The 21,229-nt window shown below is 32.9% G+C and overlaps 1 protein-coding gene and 1 long non-coding RNA gene across 3 annotated transcripts in view; one reads left to right on the forward strand and one right to left on the reverse strand.

Annotated features, from left to right (window-relative positions):
- klar (klarsicht) overlaps window positions 1–16,961 on the reverse strand; it is a 71,436-nt gene extending 54,475 nt beyond the window's left edge. For both annotated transcript variants that reach the window (XM_066301933.1, XM_066301934.1), the window contains exons 1-2: window positions 16,859–16,961; window positions 1–248 (exon numbers count right to left, since the gene is read on the reverse strand). In XM_066301933.1, coding sequence (XP_066158030.1) covers window positions 1–248; window positions 16,859–16,874 — 264 coding nt within the window. In that variant the 5' untranslated portion in view covers window positions 16,875–16,961. The remainder of the gene's footprint in view (window positions 249–16,858) is intronic.
- LOC136350371 (uncharacterized) lies at window positions 14,565–19,039 on the forward strand. The gene is made up of 3 exons (XR_010734143.1): window positions 14,565–14,982; window positions 15,472–17,750; window positions 18,620–19,039. It is a non-coding gene; the product is annotated as an uncharacterized lncRNA (long non-coding RNA).
- The last annotated feature ends 2,190 nt before the right edge of the window (window positions 19,040–21,229 follow it).

Here is a 21,229-nt window from a genome sequence, read left to right on the forward strand (position 1 = left end):
CTGACACTTATCTATAAGATGGTTGTCCATTATATAATTGTAGTTGGCCTGTAAAACAGACCAAAACTCTTCTCTTTGATCGCTTGCAGTACTTCCCCATGATCTCCTAACGGCTGTCGCCTTTACTCGATTTTTTGTTAAACTGTTAAATTGCCTAGGCTTCACTAATCTTTCTGGTGTGTTCTCACTTGGGGTCTGCTGTAGAGACGACAAGGAAAAACTATTCTTTAGCGAGGAGTTTTCAAAACCTGAAAAATAAGTTACTATTAGAAATTGGTCTTTACTAGGTGAGTGTTATTATTGGCTGCGCTCACGAGATTCAGCCAATTACTACAAATACTTCAGGGCAAAGACATTCTAACGACCTTAGTGAGTCAATGCGAGATCCAGGCATCCTGTGCTCGGATTTTATTAATAACCACAAAGCAAAAGAACTCTTTTGGAAGATCAAATAGTTTCCAAGTAATTTAGGAAGGTGGAATGGCGTTCAGACGGAAATGGCGAATATTTTGTTATTGCATTATTTAGTAGGTACTTTGGCTCCTTCGTTCACAAAAATAAATGTTTAACCGCAAGATGTTATATCGAGTCGACTTGATTGTTAACTACATGAATGGTTTAAGTTTATTCCGAGTAGACATATTTGCTAGGTAAACTTCAATTAATTTTACACATTTCGTTAAAACTTTCCAAGTGAGAAACAAAATATAAAAAATAATTACTACCGGTAATGAGATTTTAAGTAATAATGCTGACGTTAATGAGCTCTTTAAGATGGTTTGAACTCTATTGAAATAGTATAGTATAGCACTAACATATTAAAATTTGAAAGTGTCACAAGTTATTGCTTACAAAGCAAAATTATTTGTGCATTTTGCTTTAAAGAATAAGCGCGCTTAAACCATTAACATTAATAGTCCCTGCGTGTACACAGCAGTCATTGTGTGAACAACACAAGACAAGTAAAAATCCCAAGAATTTCGATAATCGCTTTTACAATCAGTTAATATAATTATTAAACGAATCCGCGATCAATTTTATCGATAAGCACCTGTGAAGGAATAATATAATTGCTTTCCAGAAAGACAGATAAGGAAACGTGGATGTGAATTATCTCGTTGGGTCCTCCCTTCGCATGCATGCCCTGAGGCCTCTCAGCTTCGTGGTCTTCATTTGCTTATAGAAACAACCATTTTCACCCAGGTTATAAGAAGTAGAAGAAAAGCACTAGTTAAAATCGTTGAAGTAGGTTAATACAGAAATTATCATCGTCTGATGGTATGAATTTATTTTCCTGAAAAACTTTTAATTAAACTTTATGAATCAGCATAACAGCTTTAAAAACGTCGACAATTAGTCAGCATCCTCTGTTATTTCCCATTAAGACAATCACTCGTAATGACCGTTGATCGAGCGAGTTTAAGCCTAATATTAATATGTAAGCAGGGCAGTGATTACTTTCATTCCCACAATTTTCAACAAATTTTCAAATTTTAATTGGCCCAGGTACAGTTAGCTGAGAAATAATTCATACCTTATTTTCGCCAAACCAGAAAACATGAACCTGCTCAATTAAAATTATTCAAATGACTATCAGACTTTGATCTCATGTACAATTTCTAAACGAATTACCGATATTTATTTATAGACCGCGTAACAAACTGTCTGGTAAAATGGTAAGAATATAAGGAAATTGGTGTATATTGCATGTAGTGAACTTGGGAAGTGTGTCACTCACTCATTCGATACATTTATTAATTATAGGATTGGTTATAATAATTTAACAAACCAACATAATCTAAGATCTTACAGTAGATTTATTAAAGTATTAGCCTCCGACATTTCAGTAACAATTTCTATCGATTTCTAATCAGTTAGTTTTGGAGAATATCAAGCAACTAACAAAGTCACAGAAAAAATACATTTAATATGATGTTTTGTGTAATAGATTATTCATTCAAAAAGGTTGCATATTGGATACCTTTTTGGGAACTATAATTATCAAGATATCTATCTTCAAATTATGAGCAATTTGGACTCAGATGCTGAAGTGTTAACATTCAAGTAACTAAATCGTTCATATTAGGAAGTGACTTCGTTTACACCAATGATGTAGCCTAATTTTCCAGTTGAACTCATACAGGGGTTTTGGACAAGGAAGTACATTTCGAATAGTTGAATATGAAGATGGTCTACAGGGTGGTTCAGTTTTAATCTCAACTCTAGGAAGCGGTAAAACATAGAGTAAAGACAACGACTTTGGGGGAAAACATTACTTGAAAATCCACCTCATCGGGCTCTTAACATTATTGCGAAAATCCATAGTTACATTTTTTTTAAAGTTAGGGTTCCATTTTCCCATCAAAACTTTTTGCAGTAGGATATTGACCGCGAATTTGTTCACATAAGAATTAATTGCCTCTTGCAATAAACAACGAAATTCCATTAATGCAATTGGTGGAAAGAATAAGATTGAAAAATTGGAAATTCGTGTCAAAAGTACAAATTCGGTGCTTCAGCTCAGGACTAAGGCAGTAAAAGATTTTAAAATTTCGATTCCAGTTATTAAAATCCACTAATAAAAAATCCGAATTCAGTTCGTGAACGTGAAATTGCACATTACAAGATGTATTCGTTTTAATACACATAAATATTTTGATGACACATGACCATATGTCGGTATTGAATGTTTTAGCAAGGCTTGTGATGTAAACGTGAGTAACTGTTTAATAAAAACTTGTATCTGTAGGTATTGAGAATATTTATTATTATTATTATTATTATTATTAATAACCTGCACACACAGAGCTAAATGAACGTTTATCTTTTCATTTATAGCATTAGAAATGTTTAAGTACCTGAGAAATGAAGACCTTTTACATCGATCATTAATCAACTGTCAATATATTATTCCTGGCCTTTTATAGTAATGTGAATGCATTTAACAATTAAACGAAAAATTTAATTAGTCGAAAACACATACCGAAATCAGAAATGTTAACACCTTATTGAACGTCTACAGCCATAGCTTGAACATAAGATCTACTTTGCACCAAGAAATCCAACGACAACATTCATGAACGCCATATATTTTTAGTACCTAATGAGAAATTTACAAAGTCATGTACATGCATTTATTGAACAAGAAGTGTAACTATTCGTTTGAATAAATCTTTAGATCCTTTCCAATTTAATATTTATATAAACGACCAACTAATTACATACAAACCACACAATGGAAGAAAAGAAGCGACCGACCCGATTTAGAGATTTAAGAGTAAATATAAAATGGCACCGGCTAATCTGAAAGTTGATACCTATAAATCCTTTTATGGGAGACTAGGAAAGAGTAGTACGGTTGAATAGTGACAGTAAAAACCATTGTGTAACTCGCCTATTTAAATAATTTGATGAAGTTGGTAGGCTCGATTTGGAAAATTTTTAAAAGCACAACGTACGTGTTTAACGTAAGTAACGCGGGCAGAGATAAGTTGCCTTTTAAGCTTACGACTGTTTTTGTATTAATCAATTTCGTTCAAAATAATCATTCGGTTGGGCAACACTGAATAATCAGTGGGGGAGCTCCGGCATTTTAATTCAGGAAATAATAATTAGAAGATTAAGTGGCCCTATAAACAGACATAAATGCTAAGAGAAAGTATTTTTTGTTTAAACGTTCATAAAAGTAACTATGTTTTTTATTTGTACAGAGAGCAACCACAGGAAGCACCACTAAAATAGCTTATCCAAAACTTCCTGGAAGTCGTTTCCGTTGAATTAGGAATGCGTCTTCTCAAGATCTCCCAAGACAGACGGCGTCATTTTAAATATATCGAGTGACGAAAAGTTTTTATGCCTTGTCCTTTAAAATGTCAATTTCCTAAAGGTTGCATTTAGAACTAAAATTAAAAATGCTAAAAATATGCTCCAGATGCATTCGACTCTCCTGCGCGAAGTCTGGAACTAATTCGAAAATTCTTATCTTAAATGGAGAGCAAATTAAGGGAAAGTATTTCCAGCTAATTTGCCGATTATGAGCTTCAATGAAGACCTTTACTACATCGTTAACAGTTTAATGATAAAAGCCCTGTATTCACGTTTAAGCATCATAAAAGAAAGCTAGTTATGATGCATATTTGATTAGAGAGTGCCGAAACGTGAGCTATCATTTTTTCTCCATTTGGGAATCCAATTGAGACATTATTTCTTGTTAAGGTTACTGTATAGAAGTGGCTGAAGAGGGAACAAACAGGATTCAATTGATTGAAAACATTATGTATTCTCAAACCATGTCGCTTAAGGTTGGCCTCTTGTGCTCAAAAGCGTAACACATGCTTTCTAAATGCTAAAAGTGAACAGTGCAGACTAATTTTAACTTTCAAAGTTATTTCTTCGAATGTCTATTGGACAGCGGGATGCTTAAGAGTTGAGCAATCTCAAACATTGGTTTTACGAGTGTACTATGAAGGCCTCTCGCCATAGAACCATTAAAATGAACCGCTATCCGAAGTGAACTGGCTCTATTTATATTAAATATTACACGGGTCTTTACTAAAAATACTTTTCAGATTTCAGGCCCACGACGATTTTGAAAATGCAGTTATGTTTTATACGAGTGAAGAAATGTTATTTTTAGTGAAAGCTAACCAAAATAAACATATTAGAGATGTCAAATTTTCGCCTTGTTCTTGCCCACACATATGTCATTTACGGATAGTTATAGTTGTAGCAGTTGAGTAAATTTTTTGTGTAAGAACTGGAAAAACATAATGTGAAATTTAATGAACATACGACAAATAAATACACAGGGTGTTCCTGGAATTGCGGTACAACGCTCGAACAAATATTCCTGAACCAAAAATAAGGCGTTCTAGGTAAACATGGCTATGTCCAATGTGGCTTTGTTTCGCCGCTGCAGGGCATCTATGTTCTCAAATTAATATCGTGTTTTCGTAATAATTGCTAAATGCTTTTATCGATTTTCACTAAGTTTGGGACTAAGAGTTACTAATAAAAATTCACATGTTTTGACGTGAGCGGGATCTTTTTAATACGAGGAAATATTAAAAATAGCGCGTGGTTTCTAAATAAATTAAAGTTTGTATTTTCGTTACCCCCTGTAGGAGTGACTAATTCTTTCTCTGCAACAAGCTGAGCTTATTTTGAAATTTTTCTGTCACTTGTAAAATTTTCGTCAGACATATACAGTGACTCGAAATGAAAATGATACACCTGTATTGAAATCGCTATTTATTAATAAACTTTCTTTTATTTAGCAATAAACTGAGGTACTAAATTTTTAAAATATTTTACTACCTCTGTTATATCTTGTATCTCTGTTGTAATCTCAAAATTAAGATATGATACAGGTCAATTTTACGATGGTAGAATATTTGTGAATGCAAAAAAATGTTCAAAAATGCAAATAATTAACATTTCTTGTTGACTTATATTTATATTTGTTAAAATTTAGTTTAAAATCAACATGGGAACACATACCACTGTGAGAGAATGTGAGTTACTAATTAGTCATCATAAATAACGCAAGTCTATTAGAGCAATCGCCGATATTCTACAAACAAGCACTGCAACAATACAACACATCATAGAAAGGTTTAAAAGTGAGGGAAGATTAAGAAATCCGATAAGAAAAAGCCCGGGAAAAATTTTTATTGGTGCTAACGAACGATGGATTGTGCGATATGTAAAAAGAAATCCCTTAATAAGTGCCACCACAATGGCTATAGAAGGTGAAAAGCATTTACACAAGTCAGTGAATCCAAAAACCATAAAAATAGTTTTGTGAAAACATTAATTCCATGGTCGGTTACTAAAAAAAAAGCCGTTCATTAATCTGAAGAAACAAAAAATCAAAGTACAATTTGCCAAACAGCATTTGGATAAAATAGACGAGTTTTGGAAAAGGGTTTTAATTTTAAATGAAAGTAAATTCAACCTCTTTGGATCGGATGGATGTAGTTTTGTTTGGAGGAAAATCGGTAAACCACTAAAAAAAGTAAAATCAAGAGCCACTGTTAAACACGAACAAGGGAGTGTGATAGTTTGGGGCCGTATGTCCAGGGCTGGAACAGGAAAGCTGCATTTCAACGATCGCACCATGGACAGGCATGTTTATTTGAAGAGCAAAATTTACATTCGAGCGTAGAAAAACTGAACATTTCTAACTACTTCGTATTCTACTAGGACAACAGCTCGAAGCATAGCGCCCAAATTTTGTGTCCCCAAAAATTGTGAAAGAGTAAATTTTGTATAACTGTCCTCATATAATTAAAACACCACCGCAATCCCCCGACGTTAACGTCATAGAAAATCTTTACGGTAAATTGGAAGTAGAAATTAGGAAACATAAAATTTCCAATAAAGACTAATTAAAACGCGCTCTTATCTAAGAATGGGAGAAAATTTCCTCTGATTTCATTAAAGTTAGTAGAATGGATCCCAAATCGTCCTCGTGAAGTTATCTTAGCTAAGGGGCTACCAAGTAAATAATAATTTATTACAAAAACGATTCAAAAAGAACCGTATCATTTTAATTTTGAGATTCGTTTTAAAAGCGAAAAGAACTTAATTTTTTCCTTATATTTGTAATATTTTTAAAAATTTTTTAATTGTGGATATTATAGAACAGCTGGAGCATAATATTTTTCAAATTTTGTACCCTAGTTTATTGTTAAGTAAATTAAAATTTATTAATAAATCGTGATTTCAATTGAGGTGTATCATTTTCGCTTTGAGCCATTATAATTTTCCAACAAAAAATTATTTACGATACCTTGCAATTTATCATTGTTGTGAAAACAGTGCTAAAACATTATGTTTTGTTCACCACGTACAATAATAAAATAAATATTTAGTTCATCTGACGTACCGATAGTGTTTACTATCTTCGTCGATTGGAGTTGAGTTTATTGTATATTGTATATACAGTGAGTCTCATTCAAAACCGTGCAGTCCATTGGTGTAAGAACTCAAATGGATTAAAGCAATAAAATGCGAAATACCTTTAACTTTTTTATTACTAGATTGCAGATAAATCTCTAATTAAACAACTCTATGATTGTTTTATAAGGCAAAATTATAGATATTCAAAAATTGAATATTTTATCAATTTGTTGTCAAAAAATAATCGCACTGAAAATCGTGCACTCCAGAACATTTATTAAAAACTAGTCATTTTTATCGTTTAACGTTTGTGTTAATATTTCGTTGGATAACCCTTATTATTTTCAACAGCTTTTAGCCTATTAGTCATCGACCAAATTAATTTTTCTGTAAAGCTTGCATCAATTTTAATCCACTCTCCTTCTAGAACCTTCCTCAATTCATTTCTATTAGAAATATGATGTTTGCGAACTCGCCAATCCAGTTCATTCCATACATTTTCTATGAGGTTTAAGTCAGGAGACTGTGGAGGTGTTTTTATGACATGTGGACAATTATACAGGGTGTCCTCGAATTACGTGGCCAAAATAATACCGCAGATTGTTTGAGTGAAAATAAGTCGATTTAACTAAACTTCCCTCAGTCCAAAAGTTGATAATTATGGAGCTACAGGGTGTTAAAGTTGAAAAAAAAAATCACATTTTCTTTAATATCTTTCGATTTCTTTGAGTTAATTTCACGAAATTTCATATTTGAGGGTGTTTTAGGATACGAAATTCAAATTTATTAACGATTTAGTTGTTTCTTCTAGGGGGCGCCACAAGCGACCATTAGGACACATTTAAATCTCTGTAACTTTTTCGTGCCACGGTGTATATTATTTTGGTATTTAAAAACCTTTTTCCCTACCTTTTATACTTAGAAAAGGTATACTTTATTGACGTCGCTAGAAGCAACGGTTTTGGAGAAAAATGCATCTAAGCCTGATGATGCATGCAAATTACCTTAAAATTATTTTCCGTTAAAAAAAATTAAGTTTTTCAAAAATAATTATTAGTAAAGGTATAACAATAAGTTTTCAAAATCAGATATTATTTTGACTATTACAACGGCAAAGTCCATAAACCAACAGCATATCCACCATTTCAGAATAAGTGAATTTATTGGCCATACTTATGGATATTTACAGGAACAAGAAGCGAAACTGACAAGAAAAACTGAGGGCTAAATAAAAAAACTGACATTTGAGAAACAAATTCAAGTGTTAAAATGTCAATTAAAAACATAGCCAACTGAATTATTTACTTAAAAGCGCTAACGCAAATATGCAGCGCATTAGAATTATGCGTTTTTCTCCAAAACCGTTGCTTCTAGCGACGTCAATAAAGTTTACCTTTTCCAAGTATAAAAGGTAGGGAAAAAGGTTTTTAAATACCAAAATAATATACACCGTGGCACGAAAAAGTTACAGAGATTTAAATGTGTCCTAATGGTCGCTTGTGGCGCCCCCTAGAAGAAACAACTAAATCGTTAATAAATTTGAATTTCGTATCCTAAAACACCCTCAAATATGAAATTTCGTGAAATTAACTCAAAGAAATCGAAAGATATTAAAGAAAATGTGATTTTTTTTTTCAACTTTAACACCCTGTAGCTCCATAATTATCAACTTTTGGACTGAGGGAAGTTTAGTTAAATCGACTTATTTTCACTCAAACAATCTGCGGTATTATTTTGGCCACGTAATTCGAGGACACCCTGTATAACAACCACTCTTTAACAATATAGGCGCTGTGTTTTGGGTCGTTATCTTGATAAAAGTGAAACGTTTTTGTTATTCCTAATTTTTCAGCACTTAGTTTCAAATGTTGCTTTAAAATGTTCAAGTACCAGAATTTATCCATATTTCCTTCTATAAAATGAAGGTTGCCAACACCTGAAGCACCTACACAACCCCACACCATTAGCGATCCGCCCCCATGTTTGACCCTTGAGCGAAGATTTTCCTTTTTCAGCTCTTCATTAACTCTTCTCCAAACCATAACTTTACCATCCCATCCAAATACATTAAATTTGCTTTCGTCGGTAAAGATAACGTGTTTCCAAAACTCATAGTCTTTATGCATATATCTTCTAGCGTATTCTAAACGGAGCTTACGATTTTTTTCACTAACATAAGGCTTCTTTCTTGCTATTCGGCCATTATAGCCATTTTTTCGTAAAACTCTGCGAACAGTTTCCGCACTTATCACTTTGTTTAAATTAATTTCAATGTCAGTTACAAGTTTAGGGGCACTAATTTTTGGATTATATTTGACTTGTCTCAATATCCAACGTTCATCTTGCACCGTTAACTTCTTCTTATGGCTGACTCGGACCTTATTAGATATACGATTAAACTTTTTGTATCGTTCTTTTATCGACTGAATAGTAGTATTGCTCTTGTTAAGTATTTCGGCAATTTTTCCTTGACTTTTTCCTTGATTATAATGAAAAATTACAAGTTTTCTTTCTTCGATGGTCGTTTGCTTTTTTCCACTCATTATTTAGAACTTTTTAACAAATTTTGAACAAAATTATCAACCATTGGCACTTAATAAATGAGTTTAATTAAATTTGTAAGTACAACAAAAATATCCATAACTTAATTATCGAACACATCAGCTGCACGATTTTGATTGAGAGCTAACAACAACGAGCAGTAACATGTTTTTTTGTCTGCCTAAGGTAACTTCATGTTTACGGATTTAGTTGATATTTTTAAAAACACAATATAAGGGTTACCAATCGTCATGAAAATAAGCATTGTTTATTTCAAGGTTTATGATTTAAATAAAAAGTCATATAATTTAAATGAGTGCACGATTTTGAATGTGACACACTGTATATTTTTTGGTTTTTTACAATGGAACATTTATCTATCTCTAAGAATGTTGACGTGCTTTTAATATATCGATTTTGTGAGGCAAATGGACGTATGAGCGTCAGAGTTCTACTGTAACAAATATCCAAATAGCAGACTTCCGAATTATCACACTTTCGCGAGAGTTGAGAGACAACTTAGGGAAAAGGGTAGTTTTAATTCAAATAAAGTTAATCGAAAACATCAACGCCAAAAAGAAAGAAAAAATCAAGATCGTACAGTCCTTTCCCTGTTGATTGGTAAATATCTATGGAAGCAGAAGGTATCAACGAAACCCATTCCTAATCGAGTTCCTAATAATTCCTAATATAAAGGCAAATGATAAGAAAGCTTCCAGGATGTTCATAGAGAGATAGAATTACGTTTACAGTAGGTCAAAAAAGAATTCGTTCACCTCGGTAAATATCAGCTATTTTGAGAGACTAAAAACAAAAAAGTTTGAATTTTTTTACTAATTTATGCAAAAAACGATAAACTCACAATGCCTCTTTGGACATAAAGAAAATTAACATTAAAGTCCTCCAGGTATACCCAAAAAAGTAATCATACACCATAATTTTTTTACTTTTATAAGATAGAACAAATAAATAATATTTTAATTCATATCTAGTTCGATACTCTTTTTGCATCAAGAACAGCTTGGAAATGCATCGGCATCGATTCCACTAAATTATTGGTGATTTCTTCTGGTATTTTATCGCATTATTCTAAAATTGCATCGCAAAACTGCCGTTTATTGGATATTTCCTTTTTTCTAATCTACCTTTCAGATGCTCCCATAAATGCTCAATCGGGTTAAGGTCAGGCGATTGTGGGTTTTTTTTTTAGCAAATGAGAAGTATTGCATAATAGCCATTCTCTTGGACTAGCTTCGACGAGTGCTTGAGGTTATTATTTTGTTGAAAATAAAACTGATTCTCCAGACCAACTTTGTCAGCACTAGATTTTGAATTATTGGTTAGGATACCTCTGTAGACGAATTTATCCATGTGTCCTTAGTTCAATGTAATGTTACACACACCCCTATCAGCCATATACTCCCAGACCATTTCATATCCACAGCCATGCATCACTGTTGGCTTTAAATTACGCTTATTCACTCTTTCTCCGGGTTTTTTTCCACACTGTTTTGACCTCATAGGATTCAAATAAGTTATATTTACTCTCATCAGAGAAAACCACCTGTTTCCAAAATCCAATAGACCTATTTAAATATTCAAGAATATAATGAATATTCAAGCGAATGCAATCCGTTTCTTTCTATTTCCTTTACTTATCCATGGCTTCTTTGCGGGCCCTCCACCGTTTTATCCCATTCTTCTTATGTAACGTCTAATTGTCTCGGGATGAATTTTTTGCCCAGTGGTCTTCTTCAATTCTGCTACGTGATATAGGGCACTTACATAACGTTGTTTTTAATTTGTCTTAAAATAAAGTTTTCATTCCGTTGAGTTATCTTCAATGACTTTTTCAGAGAGTTTAAAATTACTTGGAGATCCTGTTGATTTGTACTTCTTAATGATGTATCAAATGATAGAAAAACTTATTCCAACGTTTTTAGAAATACCTCTATAAGATTTCCCAACTTGATGCAGTTTTACTATAACTTTTTTGAGGTCTACGCTAAATTCTTTATTTTTTCGACCCATAACAGCTCTTCAAACTGTACTTTTAAACAAAATGATGTTAAATGAACCAACAAATACAGGGGGTGCTTCCTAAGTACGGTACTTAACTTCGGGAGCGTATTCTACAGCTAAAATAAAGGTAATTTTGTTACATAAACTATATACCAAAAATGCTTCGTTGTGGAAATACAGGGTGTGCAAATTTCTTTAAAAAATCACAATTTTTTAAATATTTCCGAAACTACTTGAGACATTTTAATGAAATTTTGCAGGATTTGAGAGTTAGCAACGGTACATATTTTACGCTAAAAACAGTGGCTGTTGTGTAACCAGTGGCGTGCGAACAGGATAATTGCCCGATATTCTAAAGGAAAAATGTAGTGCGCCGCTGTTCTTTTCCAATATTTTTTTCCCTTTTTTAATTATGTGTTCGATTTGGAAGAAAAAAGGTTTCCTGACTTTTTTCGTAGGACGCACCGTTTTCAAGTAATTAAATAAAAAAACATTGTGGCTAAATTTTTTCATACTTTTTTATTATTCTTAAGAGAAGAAATACTTGTATGCAGATATGAATTTTTTTGTTGTGTACTTACCTGTTTGGTAGCGAAATTGTCGACATTTTACTAGTCACCAATACCGTTTATTTATCTGTACGTGACACATTAAATTTCAGACAATAAAATTTTCGCACCCTGTATTTCCGCAACGAAGCATTTTTGGGATATAGTTTATATAACAAAATTACCTTTATTTTAGCAGTAGAATATGCTCCCGAAGTTATGTATCGTACTTATTAAACGCCTTGTATTTATGGGGTGGTAGTGACAAGAAGAATGTTTCCCAAAAATACGAAACAAAGTGTATGAATACTTTCTTGGGTATACCCGGGGAACTTTAATGTTAATTTTCTTCATGACCAAAGAGACATTGTGAGTTTAATCTTTTTTGTACGTGAAGATGATCCTTTTTTGAATAAATGAATTAAAAAAATCTAAATTTTTTTGTTTTTATTCTCTCAAAATGGCTGATGTATGATATTCGTCGAGGTGTGCGAATACTTTTTTGACCTACTGAATATACAGTGAATCCCAAAAATATTCGGACGCGCTCTTTTTACAGATTTCACGAGTCCTAATTAAACATATTAGTTATTTTTTTATTTTTTTTACGTTAGAAATGTCTTTATCGACCATCTATTTAGCGGTCTGCATAAAAAAAAGAATGCGAAATCATAATAGTTTATATTGAAATTTCAAGAAAAAGTCTAGAGAACCATCAAACGGGTCACAAAAATATTCGGACGATACACACAACAAAATGATTCATAGCAAAAAAAGAATTCTTACGCATTTGCATGCATTTGTTGATTGCTAAATACAGATATCGCAGAGTAAAATTAGAGATAATATCCATCATGGGTCGGGTACCAAACAAAAGTAATGTTAGTTTTGATAAATGGCAATTAGTAATATTTCATTACGAAAAAGGTAATTCCTATAAAAAGATTGGAGAAATGCTCCAATTAAGTAAGAGCACAGTTGGAGACATTGTAAAACGTTATAAAAATGAAGATAGAATACTTTCAAAAAAACAAACGGGTCGACCAAAATTGTTAAATGATAGGGACAACCGCTTCATAATGAGAACCATTAAGAAAAACCCTAAAGTTAGTGCTCCAAAATTGAAGACCTTATTGGAAAATCATTCCAATAAAATAGTTAGCACTGAAACCATTCGTCGGTCTATCAGAAGCCATGGATATCACGGAAGGGTATGCAGAAAAAAACCATGGCTCAGCAGTAAAAATGTAAAAGTTCGAATCAATTTTGCTAAAGAATTCATTTCCAAACCAGACAATTATTGGAATGATGAAATTTTTTGTGATGAATCGAAATTTAATATTTTTGGCTCAGACGGACGTCAAATGGTATGGAGGAAAGCAAATGCAGAACTACAGAGACGACATCTTTGTCCTACAGTAAAACATGGAGGAGGTTCAGTTTTGGTTTGGGGGTGTATATCATCACTAGGAGTTGGTGAATTAGTTTTCATTGATGGTATTATGGACAAAAATGCATATTTAAGTATTCTAAGACAAAATTTACGGAAAAGTGCGGAAAACATGGGCATATTAAATTCGTTCAAGCTATACCAAGACGATGATCCAAAACATACCGCTCATATTGTTCGTGAATGGCTGTTGTACAATTGTCCTAAAGTCCTTAAAACCCCTCCCCAATCTCCAGACTTAAACCCGATAGAAAATGTACGGCATTAATCGGAAGAACAACTTAGAAAACATGAAATTACATCAAAAACAATATTAAAAACCAGGTTGCGAGAAAAATGGAATAAAATTAATTTAAATTATTTAAGAAAAATTGCATCTTCTATGCCTAAACGTTTGAAAAGTGTAGTTGAAGCGAAAGGTGGCCATACAAAATACTAAATTAATTAATTAGGTTAATTATATATCTTTAAATCAATTATATAGATATTGTAGTTATATGTTAGTTATTACCGTCCGAATATTTTTGTGACCCGTTTAATGGTTCTCTAGATTATTTCTTGAAATTTCAATATAAACTATTATGATTTCGCATTCCTTTTTTATGCAGACCCCTAAATAGATGGTTGATAGAGACATTTCTAACGTAAAAAAAATGAAAAAATAACTAATATGTTTAATTAGGACTCGTGAAATCTGTAAAAAAGCGCGTCCGAATATTTTTGGGATTCACTGTATTTATTACAAATATCGAAATAGTTGCCTGCAGAACTCAGAAATGTGCTAATAATAAAACTAAAAATGCTGAACAATTTGATGAAGGAAGGAATGCTCCTGCGGGATCCCAACATGATGCTAATGGCTATTGTTCATAAAAGAATTAAATTTATAAGCTCGCATAAATTATCCAGCCCTCGACGTCGTTAAGTTTTTAACAGACCGAGGTAAAGTGTGAAGGTTGATAGCGGCCTTCGTGTTTATTATATATGTATATCAGTTATGAACATGACGTAGAAAAAAATCTAAATTATTATTGTTCTCGAAAAACCTTTGACCTTTTTTTCGATTAAGTTCTTTTTGCCATAGAAAATGTATTTTTTTATTCTATATGGGTATGTTTGCATAATGAAACTGCTGCCTTGAATTTCCAAATTTTCCCCAACATTATTAAATCTGGAAACATCGCATTTGGCTTCCTATCATGGATTAGTTCCAAGACCGATAAGCTGTACCTTCATAAAAGGCAGGTAATAAATTTTTTATATGCTTTCTTACAGATATTACTTCGTAAATGATTCACTCGAATGTTAGCCCAGCGATGAATAAGATGTTAGTAATGCGCGCTGCATCAATAATCGGGATAATCGACTTTTCTTTTGTTCTAAAAACTTGTGAGGTATGCCCTCAATATATATAAGACTTAGTGAGTGAAAGTGGGTGACATTTTGTGGAAGGATCATTTTGTGAGTGAAAGTGGACATTGCTGGCGTGATTTTGGCTCGTGCTTTTGGTGCTCAGGGGTGAGTTCTGATTGTTGTTTCTTGCAACTTACAGATAAGTTTCGTCAGCTCAATAAGAATGGCGTAATTGTAATTTCAGGGGAAAATCGAAATTATTTGCAATTTTGGCTCTTCTGGAAGGTACTTGGGGCCATCTTTGGACATGGTCGAGCGATCATACCCCACTTTAAGTTGTTTCGAAGATTTTTAAAACTTTTTTCAGGAATTAATACTGTTTTTCTGTGTTTCAGGTCTCACTTGTATGCGCCTCTGCTTCAAGTAGAAGTAATTCATAACTCTTAATTGTTTTAAGAAATTTTTTCAGGAATTAATATTGATTTTTTCAGGCCATAAATTTAATATTTTTTAAATCTATATTGAATTTTTTTTGTTTCAGGTTTCAACTGCATACGCTTCGGATCCGTATAGAAATTAGTTCGAAACTCGAACTGTTTCGAAAATTTGTAAGTCTTTTTCAAGAATTAAAATTGATTTTATTTAATGTTTTAGGCCTCAACTGTGTATACCTCTGCTTCGAGTAGAAAATAATGGAAATCCTAACTGTTTTAAGAATTTTTATCAGAACCTAAAATTGATTTTTTTTTTCAGGTTTGAACTACATCCGCCTCTGCTTCGAGTCGAAATTAATTCAAACTCGCACTCTTTCGATGATTTTCAAAACTGTTTTTCAGGAATTAGTAATGAATTTTTTATGTTAAGGTTTCAACTAAATATTCACATTCGCCTATATTGACTGATTTGGATTCTGAAGCCTTAAACACTCATATTTAAGCACCTTCATCTTGAGCACGTTTAAAACCAACTTCGTATATCAGACCCTAAAATAAATTCTATTTGAAAAATAGCTTACAAACGCTATAGGTATCGACAGCCAAAGTTTGATAAATTGTAAAAAGTAGGAATTTCACAAATTTACAGGAAAAACTCGAAATTCTTGAGGTTTCGTTTTTCACTTTCATTTACATATATCGACTAATTTGGACACTTGTTAAAAACATGATCCAGGTTCGATTTCCTGGAACTATCCGATTTGTGCATATTTACAGGCCTTGTCGAGATGATCGATTTGATGTAGTTTTTGATTCTGTTGGATCACAAATTCTAGAGATGTCAACTATAAAAATTTTGAAGACGGCAAAAACCAAGTGCCACTCACCTTTTAATATTGTACGGAAAATCAACGTTTTTGATGTGCTATTTTTTTTCTTTTGCACTCTATATTGATCCCAAATAACCGAAATAAGGTTTTGAACAATTGCAAATGCGTTTTTAGGCAGCTTTATTTCATTGTATAATATAGAGAAATTCAAATAGTATCAAGCAAAGTTGAGAAAAAGAATCAGAAAGGTTAAAAGCTCAAATACAATAGACTTTGCTTTGTTCGTTAATAAAGAAGAAATAAGAGCAAGTGAATTTTCATCAGCACATCGTGGACACTTTCTATAGCAATAATCAACAGAAACGAGATCAGTTTGAATGGTATATCACTACCTACTACTGAATGGCACATCAATTAACGTATAACCTAGAGAACACTATCTGCAAAGCTGAACTTTACCAATCTGACCTTTTTGCAGAACCTTTGGCCCGTGGGTCAATAGTTTTTTGTTTGGTTGCGCTTTTGTTGCAGTCCATTGTATTTTTACAGGAAAATCACAATCACGTCCTGGGATTTAGAAAAATGACCCCCTTTATAATGAACGGTTTAACAATCAATAATATCGCTAAGCGCTGACAGAACAGTTAGAGCAGCCGTATTCTTTTGAACGGAGACCGGGCATGAATCAAGACGTGGTCAAATTAAAAATCCTCTACAGTTCCATGTAACTGTTACAAGATTTTCTCGCTTGTTAAAGCAAAATTTGCTTCTACTTACTTATTCCTACTGGCATGATAATGCTCCGTCGAGCTATGTGTTGCTATCCAGTGGTTCCTCGGCTGCTACCTTTAGGCACGTCGATAGGTTGATTTGTGCTGTCCTGAAACAAAATGACATTTTCTTGAATAAAGAAAAAACAAACAAAATCCGCTTTATAAGATGTCCAACGATAACGTTATGCTTGAGACCTTGTCAATCAGAAGCAAACCATACAATTATATACAGAAAAAATCTATTTAGACAGCTTTTCAAATAGAGGTAGAGTGAGTATGATTCAATTTATAGAAATAATTACAGTGAGTAAAAGGTATTATTAATTAAGCCTGATGTTTTGACTGCCGATTGATTAATTAACCGTCTAACAGCTATATACGAGTATAGGGGCCGCTTGCGCCTATATTTTTACGCTCGGCCTGAAAAACATTTTTAATTGTTAAAAGTTGGTTACTAAAGATTTAAATCACTTAATTCACTTCCTTGCAACAGTAATCGCCATCATCGGATAAATCGAATAGAGATCTAATATGCAGTCAAAATACCATGTAAAAATTTTGCTGAAACCCACGAGAAATTTTAAATTCCATTTAAGCATTCGTTTATTTTGACATTGTCTTACTAATTTCAGACACTGGATTATCTTGGTTACTAATATTTTTATTTTAAAAGATGAGAATACACCATTAACGACTGAATTCAAACTAAGAAATATCGATTAAAAACAAACCGACAATAATAATATTTTTAGTTACGGTTCAAGAAAAACCTGAGTGTGCCCTTTCTTGTGTTCATTGAGTCCGATTTCTAGATGTATCAGCAGCAGCATCGGGCGGTATTTTATCAAAGAATGTCCAGTTGGCTCTTTCCGGTATTACATTTGGAACATGGACAAGTATGTATTGGTCTAGCATATGTACGTCGGTTGTAGCTTTTTAAATAGTTGATTAGCTTGTAAGTTGTTGATCAGTGAATAACTATATTCAAAATTCAGAGAATATGAGGAATACAAATCATTTCCAACTGACAATTTTGAGTTATTTATTGAATTATTTTTGCTACAATGATTTTTTGGCTCAGTATGTTTATAATCATTAAACATGCAATACACACATCAACAGCATATCTTTAAATACTTTTTTAAATTATTAAACAACTTTTGAAGTGGACGGAATACATCCATATTTTTAAATCGCTTGCTACATATTTATAATCGACCAATTGTATGAAGAAGATACAATCGGCCGGTCAATGGTTTTACCGATTGTATCCAGGTCTCTACGTGACTTAAGAAATGTTTTTGCAGTAAATTATGGATTTTTTTTTGAGAATTCTGAAGCAGTAAAATTGGAAGTATCGCAATATTTTTTTGGACTTAACTGCGTGAAAAATTCGAAAGACCGGCTTAAGGATTTTTTAAATAAAATTTATTACATTTGCAAAAAGTTTCAGAATTTTGAAATACCAAATTTGCTCAGGGCAGAAGAGCTATCAGCTCTTGTTACCAACCAACCAATTCAAAAAAGTCTTTAAAAAATTGTTTTTGTTGAGAAGCAGTAAAAATAGTGAAGATCTTTTTTTATAACAATTTAAAAGATACTTTAAATGCATTAATGGCGAGCATGGCAGACCTACGTCTCTGATTTCGTAAACAAGAGGCATATAACTGATAGTTGCCAAGTCACTGCTACCAAGAAAGGATCAAATGACTTTGGGGAGCAGCTCGTAAGAAACTTAATAGAAATGTTTTCTTTCTTTCTGTAGGTGGCTTTTTGGTATCATTCATTAAAATGGGCATGCCGCTATAGATTCTAGACAAGACCCACAGAAACAAAGCTACTACCTATTCTAACCGAATATACAAAAAGAGTTATCGGCCAACATTTCGAAGCCTACCGTATTACAATGAGCACTATTTTAGGGAGCGAACCCATTATTCAGGCCATTATGGACGGATATGACCGTTCCTACACCTCGTAACATGGGTTATGCATTGATTTGAATGAATCACCAAATAAAAGTCCTATTAACCGTACGTTTTAGCATTATCGGACACGACCGATGATTAATTTTATCCGCTTAATAGTTCCCATGTACAAGACCCCTTCACTAAGCACTATATCAAAAACACCAGAAAATGAGATTTAGTATGTGAGTAATGAACTTGAGACATCCTGTATACTGTATAAAGAGTAAGTAGGTATAAATTGATGGGCCAACAACCCAATATGGAAACCAACAGTGCACCGTAACCATTACGTAATGAAAAAAATGGAGTACCTCGGTTGTTGACTCATCTAGGTAGTACCTTTGAACAGATTAATGAAGAAATGGGTGTAACCTTTATTAATTTAGGTAAGAATATAACACCTACAAGCTTTTAAATTAGATTTCACGATTTAGATTGTTCGCCCAGCAAACATTATTTAACATTTTAGTATAACTTAAAATAAATTTTACAAACTTGCATGTTTTTACAAAAACAATTAGTATAATCAGACATGACGCAATAGTAAGTAGTGAAGGTCATGTTTTCAAATTTCCAGTCAAGTCATTTGAATTATACACATATAACTAAGGTTTTTTTGAGTTCGGCCCATTTTCGTATATTGAAAATGGCTTATCAGCCTATAACAATGAACGAGACTAAATCAGGAAACTTTGGACAATTGAACTGCTTTCTTATTGAAATACAATATACGATCATAAGTCGGTGATAAATACATGATTCTTTTAAATAATACCAAAAAACTTGATGGGAATGCTATCGGGCGAACTAAAATAGACAATGATCCATGATGTGACTCTCTTTAACGTCAGACTTTAGTCCAGGCGGGTTTTAACAGATACGTTAACAAATCTTGCCGCGCTATAGCACATTTCGAATTAATATTACTTACAATGTAAATGGACAGAAAAGCATATTTTCGGGGACGAATTAAGTTGTATTTGGTTTATTTATTCGTTTGCCCTTGCATGAGAGTACTTTGTGTATCAAATTTAGAGGCGCTTTTACTGCGATAATAAAATATTAAAATACCATATTGATCACAATTATTGCAACTTTTAAAATTGATTTATATTTTTATTTGAACTTAAGGGACAAATGCGCCTCCCTGTACATATATCCTTTATTGAACTAATTTTACTTATCAGAGATAAGAAATGTATTATCTCTTCTTATATTCACTGGTGTGAACAAATTGGGTTTCTATGCTGGCCAAATTTATTGAAATTATTTATTTTTTCGTCATTTTTTGAGAAAATTCTGCTTCATTGTTCTTGTAGTCAATTCGACTATTGTGTAGTGAATTTTCCGTCATGGTTCGAAAAAAAAACGTATAGTGGTGACATTGGAACCAGAGTGAATAATTTTTATCAGAATGGTATAAGGCATGTCAAAATAGCGGAAATTTTACAACTTCATAAATCGACAGTGTCGAGAATCGTCATCCAATTTGTTCGTACTGGTAGTACAATACCATTAAACACTGGTAGACCAAGAAAATCCTCCGAGCAATTAGACCGAAAGATTTTAAATATTGCGAAAAGAAGTCCTTTTCTATTTTCAACAAAAATCCTGAGTGAAATCGATTAAGCAGGACTATCTGGCCTTTAAAGTCGAACAATAAAGCGAAGACTTTGCGAAAATGGTTTAAATAGTTATAGTCCTGTCAAAAATCCTTTGCTCAAACCACATTCACTGGACACCAAATGATTGAAAAAGGGTCGTATTTAATGAGTATATTAATGATGAAGTCTAAGTTTAATTTACTTAGAAGTGTTGGTGTGGTTCATGTAAGGCCACCTAAAAGCTAGAAATTGGATCCAAAATATACTTGTGCCAATACGAATCATGGCGGAGGATCTGTAATGGCGTGGGGGTGCTTTTCGTCGTTTGGTATGGGTCCTCTACACAAAATTGAGGGAAGAATAGACAAGTTTATGTGCAGAGACATTTTGAGGAACGTTTTGGAAAGCTATACAGATGAGGTCATGCCATTTAAATTCACCTTTCAACACGATAACTATCCAAAGCATGCTTCCAATTTGGTCAAAATGCGGATAGAACGGCAAAAAATACCTGTTGCGAAGTGGCCGTCCCAAAGTCTTTATCTCAATCCAATTGAGAACTTACGGAAAATCTTTCAGCAGAAATTTTCGGACTGAAAAGGTAAAAATTACACGGAACTATTCGAATTATTAGCAAAATCTTGGTCAGAAATGGGTCCAGCTATAATTAAGAAATTAATTAATTCTATGCCAAATAGAATGACAGATGTAGTGAATGCTAAGAAATATTACAATAAATATTAAATAAAATTATTTTTCATTATCATAGTTAATTATTTAAGCAAAACAAGTTAGTTGCAA

Source organism: Euwallacea fornicatus, chromosome 3, assembly GCF_040115645.1.
Source record: "Euwallacea fornicatus isolate EFF26 chromosome 3, ASM4011564v1, whole genome shotgun sequence".
Classification (NCBI taxonomy): domain Eukaryota; kingdom Metazoa; phylum Arthropoda; class Insecta; order Coleoptera; family Curculionidae; genus Euwallacea; species Euwallacea fornicatus.